Consider the following 20,703-nt stretch of genomic DNA (forward strand, 5'->3'; position numbering starts at 1 on the left):
CTTTCTCACTTCAAAACCTGAACCATATTGGGGTTTCTTCCCCACTGGCTAAGAGTTACACTAATAAAACATAACAAATTATTTTAGAAGACTGGCATACGTGTAGTAGCAAACCTTACAGAGAAACTTTTAAAATCCTCTGAGCAAAGCATGGAAAGAGCACGTTACGGAATGTCCGAGCCAGTCTTCTGCTAGCCACGGCCGGGTAAATGCTGTAATTAAAGCACTTAATCATGCTGCATAATCACAGCACCATCACTCCATCCCCGCGCTGCAAGAGACTGTTTGCAGATGCAGCAGCCATTTTCCAAACGCCATCACAGAACACAGAGTGCTCTTTTCGGGTGAGTTGTGCTACACTCTCCCCTTCATTCTCACACAGTGCAGGTACTGTCTCTGGGGTGAAGAGCTCTGTGCTGACAGGGTCTATTTTTAGATCTCAGAAACACCATTCTTCCCAACCTCTAAACACTGTGCCCTGAGCCACATGATCAGCAAATCAGTGCATTATTGCTGACTTCTGAGCCTTTTCAATCTTGTATAAACAACTTTAAGCTTGTGTCACCACAAGGTAACACAAAACAAATAATATTTCCCAAAATGTTTTATCTTTGACATAAATAACTTATTCAGAAAGATTTGCAAGAGGCAATTATAGTACCTTGCTGAGTAACAAAACTTGGAAGGAACACAGTGAGAAATTACTCAGAAAGGATGTAGATCAAAAAGAGACACACACAAAAAAATGCAAACGAAAAAAACCACTCAGATCTTCCTCATTTTTCTCTTACAGTTCTAATTAGAATTTTTTTACAAGATTAAAAAAGTTCTAATTAGAATTTTTTTACAAGATTAAAAAAGTTCTAATTAGATTTTTTTTACAAGATTAAAAAAAAATGGCCTTATACAAAAATCACCAATTAAGAGAAGAAACCATTAAAATCACATTTGAATAAAGAGAAAAAAGTGGAAGAAGGAGGAAATCATATAAAGTAAGTGTATCAATTAAAATGTCCACAGCCTTACTGTGTGACTGCTTACAGAAGCCTACAGCATTTTGTGGCTTCCTCTTATCATTCTAGCTTAAATATCATCAATAAAAGCACTGGCAACATTATATTTTTTAATATAAAATCACCCACTCTAACTTATCGTACCTTAGAATAAACTTTTCATACCTATCAAGAATTGTGGAAATTTGTCTATAAGAAAATCTTTATTCAAGTGGCTTATTGAAAGCTAAATTATTAAAAACTTTTAAGGCATGTCAAATTGACAGACCTCTTCCATACATCTGGATCAAATCTGAAGATCAAATTATTTTTCTATAAGCCTTGGCAGAATTATGGATTTCAGTTGAGTGAAGATAAATAACTAAGGTACTATTTAAGTTTTACACCCAAGACTTACACTTCATTGGATAAAAACTGATGATGGGAAGTAAGCAGAATATTTCCATACAACTGAGAAGGAAATTCAGAGGCTCTTTCTTAAACTAAAAAATTCATGCCTTAGTTTCAGCAGCTGGAAAAATTTACAATGAATTTCACTATCAGGACATTAAAAAGAAAGTATCAAAAACCACATGGAAGTAAAGCAAGAGGTCTCAGAATACTTGTACTGCATGAAATAAGCCATTTTTATAAACTCAACCTCATGTTATATTCATCTAGGTAAAGGTACATTTTCACCTCATTTTACCCGGCACACAATAAAAAAATTCAAAGTAAAATCCCAGTGACAAAAATTTGCTATAGAGATGAGTAGGACAAGATAAACTATGAAAGAGTAACACAATACATATTTGAGTTATCTAAATTAATAGTCTGTGCTGTATGGGTTGTACAGTCAAGTGGAGCCTTCATAGAGCACCTTGGGCCCTCTGCTTCAGAGCTTGGACCAAGCTGTGCCTTCAGGCACTTTCACCACTGCATAAAAGCTACCAATTATCCTGTCTTCAGGATACTTTTATCATACATTAACTACCAAAAAGCAAATGCAAAAATTTATTCCAGAGACACGAGGGGATGGCTTTAACTCTGATAAATTAAATCCAAAATAAGATTAAAAGGGATAAAAAGCCTAAAATTAAGTATCTTAGAAGGAATAATAATATTAAAAGAAAGAAAGTGGAAAATTATTTGAAGGAAATAAACATCCCTAAAAGAAACCACAGATGATAAGAATTAAATTATTCAACTAACAACCTTCAAGAAGTATCTTTGGAAAGCAATAGCTGAAAAAGGAGAGAACAAGGTACTACTTCTGCATTTGGGAATTTTCTGTAGTAGCTACAAACTTGGAATTTTTCCCAGTGTTTCTACATCAGAATGTATTTAATTTTGCATTTATTAGCATGGTAAGTTTTCAAATAACGATTGTGGCAGCTTACAGTTCCTTTAAAAATATACAATATTTCAAGCAGATAACAATTAAGTGTTGTTATTACAATGACTTTGGTTTCATGTCATTGGCATAATAAAGCATCTGCCCAGAAATCTCAATTTAATTAAGTATATTGTGTCTATGTATATATATAGCATTAAATCTGTGTTATTTCCCATACCCTTAAAAATAATATAGCAGGCTATTTTCATTATACTCCTTCCATAAAGATGCTTAACATTTAATTGCTCAGAGAAACAAATAGTATATTTCTAAGGTTCCATATTCACAGAAAGAATACTAGAAGACAAAAAAGTAGTGCAATTAAGCACTGTTAAAATATAATCGGAAATCTGATCTTGTAATATATTTTTTACAGTTTTACTGTCTACAGGCTTAAGCTTCTTCACAAAGCAACCCATGACACATTACCCGACAAAGAAACACCTCAAGCATTCAATTATATACTGCAGCATTTGCCAAAAGCTTATTAAAATAAAACACATAAAATAACTTGCATCATTTCAAAGTATCAGACAAAAATGACCTGGAGATTTTAAAGTGAATGGTGCCAACTGTGGAAGAATTTAGTGTCGCTCTTATCTAGTTTGAACGAACCAATGTCTGAAACATGGTCCCAATATCCCATCAGGATCTCTCAGCACTTAAAGGAATTAGTCCTTTGTTCCTCTAAATGCTAAGTAAACCATCAGCTGTCACCTAGAGGTGATGGACAGAGAGTCAGCGTGTTACTCACCAATAAAGTAGTTGTTCCCTAATGCAAGCATTTCTTCAGAAAGCACAAGTCCACCCAGTGCCTGGAGAAGAGTGACGCTTCTGCCATCAATAAGTGAACACTGTTTAAATCCGGTGCTTGTGACTTTCCATAGCAGGATGAGAGAAGCAGTAGCATCTTGCCTTATTCTAAGAAAAGAAATTATGAGAGTATTTACACTGAGGGAAATCAGGGTAATTGGGAAATACATCACTATAGAACTGAACCTTTACAAAGATGGGAAACTTAAATCTAGCAAGTATGGAATTAGGAAAAATCCTGAATATCTTTAGCATGTCCACAAAACTTAAAAATGCTTCTGTTTTAAGATTTAGCAGATGTTTTAAGATTAAGCAGATTAAATCATACAGAGTCCCAGTTTCCAATACTTGAGGGTCACCATCTTAATGCCCAGGAAAGTTTATGATAAATATCATGTATTAGTAAAGTATATCCTTATAAAGTATCCTTATTCAGTCTTTGTATTTATGCCTTTTTGAGTAGTACCTCCATCCTACAGTGCCATCATTTTCTGCAGCTGAAGTACATCCAGCCCTGTTGTTTACTGAAGAACATTCAATGTTCGCTCAATACCGGGAGACAGATCCTGGTAGAAATCCTCATTTGTTTGACAAACCAGATCGAAGATTCAGGACAGTTTATTCTTCTAAATCAAATGAGTCACGTAATGCTCCCAAGGTCACTGAGCCCATGGTGCCTTCCTGAATATTGACAGATTGGATATCAAGTCTACTACTGCATCCACACTGTCGGCTCCATTAGGGAGCTAAACTATGCCAGTCTTTGTACTCCCAGGGCACTTTTTTCCTTTACTCATCTCCGTATAGAAACAATAAAAATCTGTCATATTTCTCGTAAGGTCCCAAGTATTTGCATTAATTTCCTATGAAGGAAATTCCTATGAGTTTGAACAATCCTCCAGAAATACAAACACAACTACATCCAACTGCTAAAAACTGATCATTCTCTCCTGCTGAAAACAGACCTCCAAATATCTAGAGGTGAAGCTCGGTTCCAAAATTTCCTGTACTGAAAATGTTCAGTCCTGCTAAAAACACAAGGCAGTTTATCCCTGATCACTTGTCATTTGATTCAAAACGAGAAAAGCAAGTTTTGTAATCATGCTTGACAGAAGTTGAAAAAATGTTGCAACTAGGCATCATAACAAGCAAAATTTTTACAGTATCTGCTCCCTCTTTAAGAAAAACCCCAATTGCTATTCCTCAAACTGACTGTCTCACTTTTAGAAGAGGATAGCAACTAGTTTCATAGTTTAGGTCTCATGTGTCAATCAAAGCAAAATCAACTGATTAAACTGAAATTATTTTCCTTTCACAGATAGCCATTGAGTCAGGTAAGTTACTTGGGCCTTTAAGAGGGCAAATGAAATGAAATAAAAATCGATCTTGACTTGCACTAATCTACCCAGGTATAAAACTCTACCAAATACGTAAATTATCAAAACTGACTGTGTACTCTGCAACCTCCTTTAAAACGGGGTTTCTCCACCAAGGCTCTTAAATACAACTTTAGAATCCACAAATGCCGGCTTTTTCCTAATTCCAAGAAAAGACACTTGTTTGCTTTCAGATTCCAGCCAGCCAGGGCATCCACACTCCCAGATCTCTTCCTGGCTTAGGCTTCAGGCTCATGAATGAGCACAATTCAAAGCCCTGTGGGAAGGGTGGGACAGCCCCCACGTTTAACAGTTACTGCTCCGAACCCTCTGCAGCTTGTCTGCTTGCATCACTTTGGTTTTTTTCCTGTGAGCATGGCCTTTTTTAACAGAAACATGGGATTCTGAAAGATAAGATGACAGTATGAGAAAAGTAGGCTATTTTGGGGAAATGCAAGTCTAAAATTGCAGCAAAGCTGTGAGCCAGAGAACTACGTTGGCAGATTTTTCTTTTTTAATAAAATTTCCAATAAGAAAATGCCTCATCCCAGCTGACAGAATCAGATCTTTCTAAAAAGTTGGGTTCTGTTATTTAAATGTAACAAAACAAGTATTTGATCCAAAAAGCATGGTTTTGAAAAATGAATAACATAATAAATTCAATTTTTTTGAGAAACATGTTTTTTAGGACATACACAAGATTTCACAGCTGATGATGTCACCCAAAGCAATAACTCAGAAATCAAATACAAATGCACACTATACATGCACTTATATAGTCAACAATAACACTTTCTATCAGCAAGTTCTTCTTGAGATTAAAGGGGGAAAGAGTGTTCACTGCACAAAGAGGAAAGGAAATGTCACATCTTCTTCAAAGTGACATTTTCAACACATCTGCCCTAATTTCTAATGCATTATGATAGCCCAGAGACAGCTTACATGCTTACATCTTCTAAAACATTAAATATGTGGGAGAATTTATGCCAAGCAAAGAGCTGTGATGGCTCTGCTACATGCTTGAAGTCTGTCTGAATTCTCTCATAGACTTTTAGTCATTTGACAAATTTAACTATCTGAAAAACTGATGTCTAAAATATAAAGTCAAAGGAAAATAAAAGTGCTTTTTTATTTCATCGCATATAAGAATATTCTCACTTTATTGATGTATTCTGTGGAACTTCAAAGGAGATAAGTCGGCCTCCAGCAGAAGTATTGGAACTGGCATTTCCACAAGCCACATCTGGCATTATCTGAAAATAAAAATAGATTTATTTAACAATAAACCATAAAATATGACCAAAGAAAACATGAAAGATTTTTTTTACAAGTGACACTATTAGTCCACCAGTCATCTTCTAAAAATCCACAGGAACATTCACTGAAACCTTTATGCTGCCAACAAAGGTGCTGGAAATTCACATAACTATCTCTTCAGGGTTTTGTTTTAACAAAAAATTCCTGCACAAAAATGTAAACTTCTGAAGGCATCTTCCTTTAAAAGTGAACATATTTAGAAAAACGTTAATAGTTTTCTGGTCTTTTAGAATAATAAATAATGCTCCAACATTTCCTGCATCCAAGAAATAGTGCATCATTAATTTATGCAACACCAAAGGATTTATAGTAACAAATACAGGCATTGCCTTTCTAATATATTGAAATATGGGGGTTTTTTCCAAACACAGGTTTCCTTTAAAAAACACTCTCCCACTTGCCCATTACTATTCTTTCCAAGTAAAAAATGCTTGGACAAACAGTGCTTTCAGATGGGAAAAAAATGATGATCACAGTGAGAGCGAAAGGAAGCGTTTGCCAAGTCTAGTGATGCCTACTAGGCATAGAAATCTGTTACTACATTAACTAGATCCAGACACCAGAGGTGTCATGCAACACAGGAATTACAGAGACTCCTTAATTATTCAGCTCTTCATAAGTAGTTCCTAAAGACAGTTTGAAAATTATTACTGTTTCCAAGGGTATATGTATTTCAAATTAGTAATATTTATGTGGCATAATTGAGTCTATTACTTAATATTATCAGAGGTTTTAGATAACTTTTCATGTATCTTCATCAACTTGCCTATGAAATGTCACACTGGGAAAAAAAAATCAGTTTAATCTTCAAATTTCTAGGCAGTTTGCAATCGTATTCTTCCAGGCATATGGAATGTTTGGAAACTTTTTACATTAACATTACTGAAAATGCAAAAATGGAACCTGACACACTTCCATGAATTAATCTGACATCAAAACAAAAGCCAGAATAAAATTTGTAAATTTAAATACAATTCAAATTCACATTTTAAATATTACATGAACATAATGAAATGCATGTAAATACGTGAACAACAAGTCCAGAATATGATGCAAATAATAATTTTTAGGACACTCAGAGCTTATCTTGACTCAGGCAAGACAAATACTCAGTATTCACATTTCTCAAGTGAATTATCTCCCAGTGTCTAGGTTACTCAATTCATTGTTGAATTCTCTGGTGTATATAATATGAATACGTACAATTCACGAAAATAAAGTGAGATGCTATTTTATCGTGTTTGTTCACATGAATTCTGAAAAATGATAATATATCCATGGCAATTTTTAAATCTCAGAAGTCACAAGTATGGACCTAACAGTCAAAGTACAATGCATCCAAACTTAGTTTGGCTAACACTCTTCTTTTTATATTTGCCAACTTTTAAAATTTTTTATTCTTTGAGAATCTGCATGCTTACTGGAACAAAGGGAAAAAAAGAAATAAGTATCTCTATTCTCATAGTCTTATACTACATCTAAAATACATTAGTTTTTTAGAGTATTTCTATAGTTTTGCAATTTCATACATCTATTACCTTGGAACATAAGGGGGGAAATTGTAATTTAAGCATTTCATTTACCTTACTGTTTAATATCAGAAGTTTTTAAAGTAAAAGGTATTGATGTCTTTGCAACTAGAATAAAAATAAAAGAATCATAGAAGCAAGAACTGAACAAAGTGGCTGCAGAGCAAGACCTGAGATTTAACCTTCACAAAATGGAAAAAAAAAAAAAAAAAAAAAAAAAAAAAAAAAAAAAAAAAAAAAAACAGGGCGGGGGGGGAACCAAAAAAACACCACTTTACTTTAGAAACACAACAGAATTTAGGATTACTCAGCAGGAAGAGAACATATAGGAAATATTGCAATGATAATTAGAAGAATGAAGGCAAAATGCATGATTTTGACTCTTCTATTAAGAGATCTTTAATGTTCGATGCATTTCTCCAGGAACTCCATTTGTAATGGACCCTGATTCCTGTTCTAAGAATCTGTTAAAATAACCATTTAAACCAGTAGGATGCTAAACTCAGGACTTTACAACAACTGAAATTTTTTATGTATTAATGATCCTGATACTTGGATCAGACAAAAAAAATAGGAAGAAGGAGAAACTCTCGTAAGGAAAAAAATGGTCCCAGCAGTGTCCTATTTCAGTCAAGTGTTGTAGGGACAAAAAATGACAGCTTTAACACTGGAATTAAGAAACAAATTGCAGTTTTTCTCACAGCTGTGAGAAATTTTATAAAGCTTTTTAAGTGTGTCTCTTTCATGTCTTAACAGAGTGTGCTGCAAAACTGAGCTACTGAAGAATGAGGGCAAAGACAACCAATATATTGCAACAATAAAGGACACTCAGAAAACCAAAACAATCTGTAATTTTCACTCTCAAAAACAAACAAAAAAAGGGCTGCTAGAACTGGTAGGAGATATTTAAAACAGAAGTCATTGAGAAATATACTTCAATGATTTTCAGAGGACAAAATAAAGTTCATTCCTAGTCTAAAGTTAAAAATACAAACAGAGAAGGTATCTAATGTAATTTAAAGACAATCAAAAGAAAACATAACATAACTGCAATGACATCCAGCACTTCTCCTGAAACATTTAATAATAGAGAAATGTCAGGACAATGAGAAGGTTCTTGGGGAACAGACTTATAAACATTTACACAAATGATGCAGCTGCTTTAAAAATAGTCACCAAAGAAAACAAAACCTTTGTGTACCCTCCAGAGTCTAAAATATGTTTAGGAGCTGATTACAAAGATAAGCTCCTGTGTCAACAGAGAATACATCCAAGACTGTTCTTCAATACCTTATTGAGAGTTTAAAATTATTATATATAAAATAGTTGACAGTAAATACAGAATTCCTCTTTCTATAAATCTTCCATAACTTTGCATCTAAATTATGTTATATTCTTCTTAAAAGATAACATAGTATATAAAAACTGTATTTCTGCTTCAAATGCTTTTAGACTTTACATAAGTAAAAGAGCAGCATCATTTGAGAAAGCAAGAGAAATCTTGAGAGTTCTAACTCCTACTCCCACAATCTTCACCTGGGCCTTAACAAGAGAGCAGTGATTTTGTTAGATTTCCATACCGTGGCAGTGGTATAGAAGAGATTGCAAAGAAAATCAGGGCTGGTACCTAAAAGAGCAACAGACTGTTCTTCCATATTACAACTTTTCTGAAGAAATTAAATAGCATGAGTTAGACAGATACTCTCCTGCCTTACAAAACCAGAATAATGAGATATATACTTGATTCAACGTGTACTGAAATACATGCATAAATCCCAAGGCAATATTTTTACATGAGTCAATGCCTTTATTACTTTTCTAAGTGTACTAGACTTTAATTCAATAAGGCTAAGAAGAGGAGCACACAGACTTTAAATCTATATCTATGCAGCCTCTCAGTGCTGAAATTAGTTCTCTGAAGATAGCTATTGTATATGAAATTTCATAGTAGATTTCTTTAAAAGTTGAGAATACATTTGTAATTCCAAAGGCCTTATCAACACGGGCAGACTAATCCTGACAGTGCAAAATCCAGCCATTCTGCTTCTGTGATACATTCGAATTTCTTTTGTATCTCAACTCCAGGTTCATAGGCTGGCAGAAGGCTTTTACTGTCTTGCAAAATATGCCATGCTTTCCTTAAATTTAAAAGTGGTTTGTAAGAAGAATGGCCAAATTCGTATGCACCTTAGAAAGTCCTCACTACCCTATTAACAAGGTATTAATAAATACTTCTGAAAACCAACAGATAGTTCCAAACAGTGGAAGTTTCATAAGGTGCAGTCTTGGCTTTTCTGAACATAAACTACTTTTGTATCAGAACAGGGCCTGCAGGATTTATTCTCTTCTGACCCTCTAAGTGTGGCAAAAGGTATCCCTTATTTTCTAAGAAATATAATGTTTGGCATGTTATATCCTTCCTTATGCAAGGGAAAAATAATATATGAAAGAAATAAAACAGATTAGATTCTAACTATAGATCTTGAACAGCTGTTGGGAAATAAAAAGTGAAAAAAGAAATAGGAAAATAAAAGGCAACAGAATTGAAACATAAGAAAAGGATCTAGTACTGTCTACTTATTGTCAAAATGTCAAGCAACAAAGCAGGATCTTTTCTGGAACAGAAATTGAACTCAGAACAAAATTCTAGAAGGGAAAAAAAAAAATAAAAAAAACAACCAACAACAAAACAGTTTCAGCACCCTTGCCCCATAGCACAGAAAATCTACTGCTTCTGAAAAATCTAGTGTCATTTAGTTTAACCTCCCCATCACTGCACTTGTTTCTTTTCAGATAGGACAATTCTTGAAAGAAAACCAGAACAGAAAGCAAATCAAAGTTTATTTCTAACATATCTCACTAGTGGGAGAGAAAAGCCAAGGTGTTTAGAATAGTAGTAGTGCCTCCCTGAAGAACACCAGGGGGAGACCGACAGACTGCCTCCAAAAACAGTGTCAGATGAAGGAGGCTTACCAGTTCTTGTAGCACTGAAAGCTGGTGTAAAGAAGGCTGCACATCCACCCAGCAAATTCTGTTTCTTTGCTCAACTGAGCAGGAGTCACTTTGTAGAGCCAGCAACCACAGCACCGAGAGGATGCAGCACATTTCAGTGTGCAGCAATCCTCCAGATAACATTAGTAAAACTTTGGTTTTCTGTCACTGACTCAATGCCAACATCACACCAAGAGATGCATCAGCAGGCACAAGAGGCTCTCCTACACAATGACAGATTACCTAGATTATCATATCAGCAAGCTGCCTTCTTGTCTCAAGCCATCCACCAAATTCACTGTCAGAGTCATAAACCCTGACATTCAGCCTCTGCTGGTTTTGGCTGGGATGGAGTTAATTTTCTTCACAATAGCTGGCATGGTGCCATGTTATGGACTTGTGGTGAACACAGGGTTAATAATAGGGATATTTTAGTTATCACTTTTTAAAATTATTGACCTGTCTTCATCTCCCCATGAGTTTTCCCACTTTTGCTCTTCCCATTCTCTGCCCCATCTCACAGGATGGGGCAGTGAGCAAGTGGCTGTGTGAGCCTTATCTGCCTTATCCTCTGCTTAGATCACACTACAGTCATTCAATAAAGTTTACTTCCATGAACAATAAATAGTCCTTTATTTTTCCAGAGTGTATGGAGCTGTTCTGAAAATAAAGGTAAACACTATGTAAACAAGTTCCTTGAGGAAAACATCCACATATGAGCTCAGGTCACTGGAGGGTAAGCTGGGACATAAACTTCAACCTAGGACTGTCAAGTCAGCTATAGATATTTCTACACCAAAACACTGAAAGGCAGTAAACACATCAGGGTTTTTTTTTTCTTTCTTTCTTTCTTTCTTTCTTTCTTTCTTTCTTTCTTTCTTTCTTTCTTTCTTTCTTTCTTTCTTTCTTTCTTTCTTTCTTTCTTTCTTTCTTTCTTTCTTTCTTTCTTTCTTTCTTTCTTTCTTTCTTTCTTTCTTTTTTTCCTCTTTTTCCCCTCTCTAGGACTTCAATACAGGATGATTCCTGAAGGAGTAGTTAAATGAATCCAAATACATTTCAAAAACAGCTCTGGATAACCAAAAAATCCTGAGCAAGCCCACCAGTATAGCTTCAGAAGAGAAGACCTTCAGGGTCTTGATGTAATTGTACTTGCTAAAATTTCTGTCTTAAAGAGCTTTGATTTTAGGAAACCTGGAATTTGTGGCTATCTATTAAACATGATTTAGTAATGGAACATAATAAACTGAAGTTTGTCTGAATTTCACTTAAGTTTTGATTAAGCATATTGAGCTTTTAGAGACATTTAGGGTTTTATTTAGAAAATAAAGAGTAGCACCTATCCAGAGATGTTTACATCAAGTTGTCTATGAAAATGGTGTTTGTATACAAACAAAAAGTTCCATAAACTAATATTGTAGAGAGAGTTAGTGGAGTTATATATTTGTCCTAGAAGAAAGTTAATATTATTCTACAAAAAATCTGTGCTTCCTTCAATCTCCTTATGTGTTTCTAGAATATCTTTTCCTCAGAACAAAAGAAAAATTATAGAGAATTCCAAAACAAATATTATATACAGTTAGAAGAGCTGTCCTAAGTCCAACCAAAATTACACACATTCCAGCACTTTAACAGCAATCATAAGAGGGAATGCCAAGAAAATAGGGTAAAAAAAGGGCAAACATATATACTATAACCTCCACCCATTTCCAGGTCAAAGATTTTCCTACAATGTCATTTCTAAGGATCAAGTTTCTATCTGTATTTAGCAATCTCAAAGGGATCTCTCCTCTGCTTTTGTTCAGATTCTGTTCCACCTACCGCACCATGCTTTGACAAAAAAAAAAAAAAAAAAAAACCAAAAAAAAAAACAACACCACCACCAAAACATTTAGCAACACATAAAGTAGTCAAGACTTAAAGGTTCCTGTTTCAAGAATATGCTTAGGGAATAATTCTGCCTTTGTTGCAAAGCAGGAATTCTCTCTTTCAGGGTTTGACACCTGATTCAGCCACACTCCTTATAAAGGCTTGAAATGTACTGACTAAGGACACACAAAACGAATGCTGTCCCCACTGCAAGGGGAATTAGAAGTTTATTGTAGCCTCTAATCATTCAAACCCTTGAATCTGAGCACAAAATTGCAATATAAATAGAAGGTTAGACTAGGACTCACATGCTCAGCATTCTAATTTCTGGCTGCACACCTGGCAAATCACTTCACTGCTCTGTGCTTCAGCATCTCAGGCTGTAAAATGGGAATAATACAGCTGATTTCCTTTGAAAAGAATTTCAGGTCTATTATGAAAACCTGTATATAAGGGTATGGTACTGCTATTCTTATGGTTGATTTTGTACACTGAAACCCTTGTTAAATCCATTAATTGCGTAGGATTAATGAGATGGTTTCTTTTTCTCTCCATTACTGGCTAATAAATATCTCTTACACACTAAAACACAAAAGATGATTGAACTGGTGAAATGTGGATTGTTAGTTGGATCTCTCTTACAAGGGGAACCGGTTGCTCCAAGTAGGAAAAAGAATTATCTTTCAACGGATGAGCACAAAGATAAATTCATATTATACTAAAGAAAATCAACTGAGAGAAAATGTTCTTGCTTATGATCTATGGTTTTAGTCCTTAATCTGCACATCAAAAAAAGATTAATTTATTATATGAAGACCACTCTAACTGAAACTGTATCCAAAGACATCTGCCTGTTACCTACTGGTACAGTTCATTCCAGCAAGCAGTGTTAAATGGATCTGTGGTGTCCAAGGAATAGAGAAAACCTGTCCAGATGTAAGCACACATCATGCCTCTCCTAGACAGCTTACTTCTTTCAGGTGTTCATTCTCTGGGTTCCCAAAACTTCTCAGAAAAACTTTCATGGAAACTTCATCCTTACAAAATAGTGAGAGCTTTCAGTTGGAAAGAGTATAGCAAAATTTCTCTCTGAGACAAAAGGGTCTGAAGAACATTAATTCACTTCCAGTATCAGTATAGAATAATTTGGAAAACAGACTGTCTTGGAAGATTTATAAAAAATAAACAACAACATAACATTAGTATTTGTTGCCCTCTGAATCTCAACAAATATAAAAGCAGTAAATTTTTGCAATACAAAACCTACAGCTACTTTGTTCTCTTCCTTTTAAGAGAGTGAAGAAGGATCAAGTTTTGCAACATTCTTACAGCTATAAGGAAATATATTTTGCTATTAACACATTTACTTTGGAAATCTCCACCAAAGAGGCTTTGGAACACAGACCTTCAGGCAAATCAACTCTCCTCAGTTAATATTGATCAGGTACAATGTCTTGAATCAGCAACTGAAATCTCTTTGTTTTAGATAAACATCTCTCTCACTGCGACTTCCAAAGAACGAGGGAGAAGGTCACTATGCCACACTGGAGAGCTTGTCAAAAATATAAGACCTATCACATTATATTAAAAACATATCAACACAAGCAATTTTGTAATAGGAGAGTAAGTCATTTCCACGCTAGCATTAGCCATGCAATGGCAATTGATAACCTATCTGTATTTCTCAGGTAACAGAAGATGTGAAGAAGGGGGAATTTAGGCTGTTGAAATATCCACTTGTGAATGATGTTTGACTGCAATTCTTACTGAATCTACCTAAAATGCAAACCAGGCAGAAATATTCCTTAGACAACAGCAGACTGCAGATTGAGGAAGACACACCAGGGAAATCTGGTTCAGGGAAGAGCATGCCCTTAATTGATCAGGACATATGGACCACCCATGCAGAGATGAGGCTGCATTTAAACTAAGCAATAAGAGCAGATCATTGTTTGTTTCTGCTTCAGTGATCTCTCCAAACTCCATCCTTGGTGCCTGACATATGTTCTACTGTAAAATAATAGATATGGGAGATGGAATTCCAGGAAAAAAGCTTTATGCTCCAGACATTGCCAACAGCACTCCCACTGCAATGGAATACCCTATAAATACTTACACCTCTGCTAAAATCAGAGAGTCGTAACACCTAACATATATTTTACATAGGCTGATTCTACTTTCAGAAAATTGATTAAATAAATTTTACAGTGGAAACATCAACAAATTTTTCTGGGCTAGCAAAAAATTATAAAAAAATACACTTGTTCCAAGATTAAACTGCCTGCTCACTTTCTCATTATGTAGTATGTTAAAACACCTCAGGAGAATCAAACTCATGAAAACATTTCAAAAAAAAGACACAACTGCCATTTTACCTATTTATTCCTGAATAAACTGAAATAAAATTATATTACAAGGCCTTTCTCAATAAGAAAAAGATGTCACAAAAATTCTAATTCTTCACCTACAGAAATCAAAATATTTTTTTCAGCAACAAGTTTCATTACTCCTAGCGCTTGGTACTAAACTGATCATTGCTTTAACAATGACTTGGTTGAGTTTGAGGGGTTTTTTTTTTCATTTTTGCAGATATTTGAATCCATGCAAAACACTTAAGCATTTGAAGCAGGGCAGAGTACAACACAGTGGAAAGCAAAGATCACATTCCTTAAGGACCATATGTTGTATGCTTTCCAGCTGTAGTTTTACCAGATATTGTTACATTTTGACAGAGATTTGTTTGTAAGAGTTACAACAAATATTTAAAATTTAAACATTTAAAAGTTTCCACCACTGTGATTGCACCCCTAGAGTTGTGTCCTGTGTAATGTATTAACTACCGCTTTTAATCCTCAAGTAACTGCGTTTTCTTAATAATGCAGGAACATGTAGCAAAATGTGATTACAATGGCAAATACCAAAAAAATATCTTAAAGGTAGTGCTTTAACTTTTGGAATTCCCTAAATTTATTTGATGTTTGGAGATATGGTGTCACACAGTCGACTGGAAGAAAAAATATTATCCCATTTCCAAGAAGTATCTAATACAACACATTAGCCAACTGAAGGCCATTACTCATAACATGGATCAAATGGATTTCTGTTTTAATTTTACCAGCACACTATCTCAGGGCAGAGATCATATCTTCAGTCTTCTCATGAGGACATCATGAAACCACGCACAACTGAAAACCCAAAAATAACGCTTCAAAGTCTTTTTGTCAGCGAGTTTTCACTCTGACAGAATACTCTCACCTCTATTTCGTCCCACTTGAGATCCACAACTCTCTGTCCCGCCTTCGGCTGCCACGTAGGTAACGTCACGGTGGCTCTTGAGCGGGGCAGCGCGATGTCAGGCTCCAGGGTGGCCGCGGCCGGGCTGCTGTGCCGGGCTGAGGTGGCCTCTGTGCGCTCCGAGGCCGCGGGGCCGTGCGCTGAGTGCTCACACTTTGCGCCCCCAAAGCCTTCAGCGCACAGGCAGAGGTAGCCATCCCCGCTGGTGCTGCAGTTACCATGGTGACAGGGGTTGCTGGCACAAGGATCTGAAACAAACTGGAAAAAAACATATCATATAGGTCAATTACTGATTGTAAAGGACTTATTTCTGGGTTTTAAAAATACCATAAAACGGGATTCTTTCCCCCTTACTGTATTCATCTTCTGAATATATTTATGAACCAAATTCATCTTTGATGTATCTTCAAGGAAGTAAATTCAAAGGATTAAAGGATACAAATTTATCTATATTAACTACTTTCCTAGACCATTTATGCTAATTCACTGTTGCCACATTCAAACAAAGAGATGTTAAAGAGATAAATACAAAAAAGGAAAGCGGTTGCCATTCATTATCAGGAATTTTCAAAAACAGACTTAAAAGAGTAACCTATTCAGGGAAAACATCAGATATGTTGGAATTTAAGGGAGTAACAGGAGCAGGAAAGGGCACAGCACTTGTACAGATCAGCAGGTCACGAAGCAGCTCTCTGTGGTCGGAGCTAACCTCATCACACAGTACTATTTGTGGACACAACTTCCTTTGTAAAAGAGCTGGGCCTTTTACCTACACTTCATTTTGTGGACAGCAGTTTCAGAGTCCAACTCCTTTGGTGCTGAAAGCTTTCTAACAGGAGTTAGAAAAGAGGGGCAAAACTGTGCCTGTTTTTAAAACAGCATTTGTAATGGCATAGGGCAAGAAAAAACTCAGTGATGTAAGGAAAAATGCTGTCTGAGGCTTGCATGCTTTTAATTTCTAGTTTGAATTTACCTACAGCTATTTTGTAGTTTCTTACATCATCACTGACTTTCAGTTTAAACGTCTTTGCTTTTCTATGTCAAATTTTACATCCATAATGCATTTATAGAATTCACCTACAAACTCTTCAAGTTTCATCTCCTGGAAAAATTAGCTGTACTTGCCCCATTTCCTTGGGGAGGACAAGCCCTTCCCTCCAGACACGGATTCATTTTTGCACCTGGGACTCCAAAGTTTAGCACTGCCTTTTGCAAAAGCATCAATACTTTTGCTTGTCCTGGAAACAACTTCCCAGAAAATACTGAAGAAATGCTTGCCTTAATGAGAGCTAAATCACACTGCTGGCTCACTGTCATCGACCAAGACCATCAGGCACCTCCCTTCACTTGTCTTCAATCAAAGGAAAAACACATCACTGGAATCAGACATTTCCTCATCTTTAAATGCAAATTTCACCCAAGTGCTCCAGTCCTAAAGGTTACTCCATTCTTTCCTGTACAATTTTCCTGCTCTTCTCTGCATAAGCAATGCTTCATATTATAGTTCTCAATAAAGCAGCACAGTTATTTATTATTAAATAGTTGATATCATTATCTCAAGAATTACATAAATCTTAAATACCATTAATGTAAAAAACAAGTATTGTGTCTACACTAGGAATTTTACCTTGCCATTAATCCAAAGATCTGTTGTCAGGGACACCAAATCCTAATACAAAACCTCCTTATATAAAAAAATATTGTTATTGATCTCAGCTGGAATTCTTTCTTTGGCTCAAAATTTTGTATACCCCAGATTTCGTAACATTTCTGGACAGAAAAGAGAGGAAACACTTTTATGAAAGTTAATTTTGGAGACAGTCAATGATGAATGTCAGATTTTGTCCTGACTTATGTAGAAGACTTAGAGGCATAGAGGACAGTCCAAAATATATGGTCTGTTAATAGATTTGGTGTTTTGGTCACAGTTGAGAGTGTTATTTACTTTGCTTGGGGACACGTCTCATACAGATAAGGTGACACATTAGACATCAGGGTCAAGCTCTGACTCTTCTTCATTTTTAATACTCAGCTATGTGGCAAGTTTATATATATACTTGACGTATCAAGGAAGTATGGATTTTTATGTTCAGAAGGGCTTATCTCCTTAAAGTCTCTTTCCCCAGCAAATCAAAAGAATACCTAAATTCTCAAATAACAATTTCTAAATATCTTCTCCACAAAATAATATTTAAGTGAAAGAACAATTTTCAGGAAGGAGTTGGTTCTCTTCTACGGTTTGTCAGTTACGTTTTAAGCTTGCTCCACTTCCAAGTGCCGGAGATAATTCACAGAAAATTTCCCTTAAGAGTACTGAAGATAAAATGTGTTGACATGTGAACAAAGCCCAGTTCAAAAATTGTCTGCAACAGTTTTTTCATATTCTAGTTTCTTGGACTAGGTCTGAGTTTCAAAGAACTGCAGATTTCCTATTGTTGGATGAGCTGTTTACTCATGCTTTCGCAATAAATCCAAATTCAAAATAAGCCTATTTTGTGTTAATTCAATTGTTCTTGTCACACCTAAATTGTTAAGGTTATTATCTGCAAATGCAGTAACAAGAAAGAAAAAATAACATCTTCAACCACAAAGGGCACTTCCCCCATTATTGGATGCATCCAATGACTTTACAAGCGCAATAATAAAAAATGCTGTGTGATCTCTGCTATTTGATGCAAACTGATTTGAGCTTGTTTGACTGGAAACAGATGTGTTTAATTAATTATTAAGTCCTGCTCAGTGCTGCTTGTGCCATGCCCTGAAGAACACCTTGTGCTTTAGGAACCACCCCTACCCTTTCAGACATAGTGGAAGTGAAAATAATTAAAATGGTTTAGATTAGATGAAAAATAAAAAAAAGATGAATAGATGTTGAACTGCAGCCATGGACTTCCTCAGAACTTAGTTTTATGAAGCACTTCACAGGATTTTATCATCATTCTCATTCCTTAGTTACGAGTAATTCAAAAGCTCATTTGTCTTTCAATAAGCCTATCAAAACAAATCAATGTCCTTTGTGCATAGGTTTTCTGTTGAACTAAAAAGTCCATTTTAATTATAAGATAAAAGGAGATAAGCAAATAAAATTGATTAATTTGTGTTGGTTGTGATGTTTCTGTGGTTTCTTTGGTCCTCACGAAAGTGGCAGCAATGGTTAGCCAAGTGATCTGAGAAATATTTTGACACAGTGAACAGCATGGCGACATCAGAATTAAAGCTAGCAAAATTTCAAGGCTTAACCTTGAAGGAACTGCTGAAGTTCATAAAAAAAAAAAAAAAACTGAAACAAAACAAAACTAAAACAAAAAACCAAAACACCTTGATCTCATAGCTAAGAGCTGAACGTAAGTATACTGCGAGTACACAATTACAAGCTTCTTTTTTAGCCACTCCTTGCGCAGTTCCACAGTATATTCAGTATATCCAGGGTGGTTTTGGGTACAGAATTTCTGCAGTCACTATTAAGGAAGTATACTTTATATTTAGGCCTCTTGTTTTCATCCCCATTTTTTCATTTAATAGTCTGTCTGTTTTTATAATACATCCCTTAACTAAATAGGTACAGCCAGCCGTTGCAGCTGACAGAGCCAAGCTAAAAAGCATAAAATGTATTTGCATGCAATTACTATTCCATATGCCTGGACTATTGCAATCCCTGAAATATTTTTCCAGTAGAATCCCAAGACAGATGCATACCAAGGTGCCCTTCATATCACAGTTAATTTTCCAAAGGCAGACTGACTATGGTATAATATAAACTGGGCTTGTTTAAGAATCACACTCACATACAGGGATCGTTTGCCAGCCACTACAAGTGTTTCCTAAGGTTTCAGTTCAAGATAAAACCCTTCAGGATGTAAATCTGCAAGAACTTTCTGCCAGTACTACTTGTGATTACACCAATTTGTCAGCTGATGCCCATTCACCTTCTCTTCAAAGTGGTTCTACTTGTTCCACCTGGAGACAGTCCAGGTGGATCCTCCAAAGAGCTTCAAAAATTAGAACAGTAAGTCTAAAGCCAAGGCTACAGATGAGCTCCTAAACACTGTGCCAAACCTGTCTTCCACCTGCAGCTCTCCTCCTAGATGTGTTAGGACAAAACTAACTTTTGGATCAGTTTTTATTGCTGTTGCCTACAGCCACAGGCTGTAGCTTGCATCAGCTTGCAACTTCAGTAAAATATGAAAAAACAAACCCCAGTAAATCCAGTCCTCATATTAAGAATTCAGCAGATTGTTTAAATTCATTAAACAGGTTAACATGGTGAATGTTAACCTGTTAACAAAGCCAAGCTGCCACGATGATGTCAAAGGCTGAGACTTTGCATCTGTGTCCAGGAGCACTCACTACCTCTGAAACAGCCTGCAGATATTAAAAACTGACACAGTCAAAAGTTTTCAACTTTCCATGGCTCCCTGAGATAATTTTTCCAGTTACAGGGTAAATTGCTGTGATTATCAAATATGTAGAGTTATTCAAGTGGCTGGGACTCAGGTAGTTTTTTCATGTGTTCCAGTAAAAAGAGATTTTAGGAGAAATTTAAATCAGTATAAGTAAAACTGGTTTTGCACCTACATTGCTGAAGAAATTCCCCACTACAGAAACAAACAACTTCTCTCCAAGATGAGATCATGAGAAGATCCACCATATATCACCAGGATCAGACTCACCAATTTCAAGATTTGCATGGTACATTAAAAATTATCAATGTCTGAATACTTTAGAAAGAAAATAATTAAAACCTGGAGTCTAAGCCATTATCTGCTTTTAATAAAGTGTGTGTGGAGGGGGGGGTGATATTTTTCCTTTTAAGTACATCTGAAATAACATCTATTTTTGCATATGCATCAATTTATGAAAAAGAGATGGAAACACATTTAAATCTTTTACATAACAGTGACAATAAAAATTATCTAAAAAATTAATCTCTTTGAAAGAATTGTTGTTATGTTCAAACTATTATTAAAATTTATTCTAATTCAATCTTTCACACTGTGAAACTGTGGAATTCCATTCCATCTCACATTAAATATTAGTGTTAACTACGAAATGAAAAGCAAGAACAAAAGATGAATTTAAATTTAAAAAAACCCCAGATGTTCCAAATAGTATTCACAGGAAAAGCATTG

The 20,703-nt window shown here is 35.5% G+C and overlaps 1 protein-coding gene across 1 annotated transcript in view; it reads right to left on the reverse strand.

The window, feature by feature from the left end:
• DNER (delta/notch like EGF repeat containing) overlaps nt 1–20,703 on the reverse strand; it is a 114,153-nt gene that overhangs the window by 50,480 nt on the left and 42,970 nt on the right. The window contains exons 2-4 of the mRNA XM_040074686.1: nt 15,536–15,832; nt 5,736–5,830; nt 3,143–3,309 (exon numbers count right to left, since the gene is read on the reverse strand). Of these exons, the coding sequence (XP_039930620.1) occupies nt 3,143–3,309; nt 5,736–5,830; nt 15,536–15,832 (559 nt within the window). The remainder of the gene's footprint in view (nt 1–3,142; nt 3,310–5,735; nt 5,831–15,535; nt 15,833–20,703) is intronic.

Source organism: Hirundo rustica, chromosome 10 (genome assembly GCF_015227805.2).
Source record: "Hirundo rustica isolate bHirRus1 chromosome 10, bHirRus1.pri.v3, whole genome shotgun sequence".
Classification (NCBI taxonomy): Eukaryota; Metazoa; Chordata; class Aves; order Passeriformes; family Hirundinidae; genus Hirundo; species Hirundo rustica.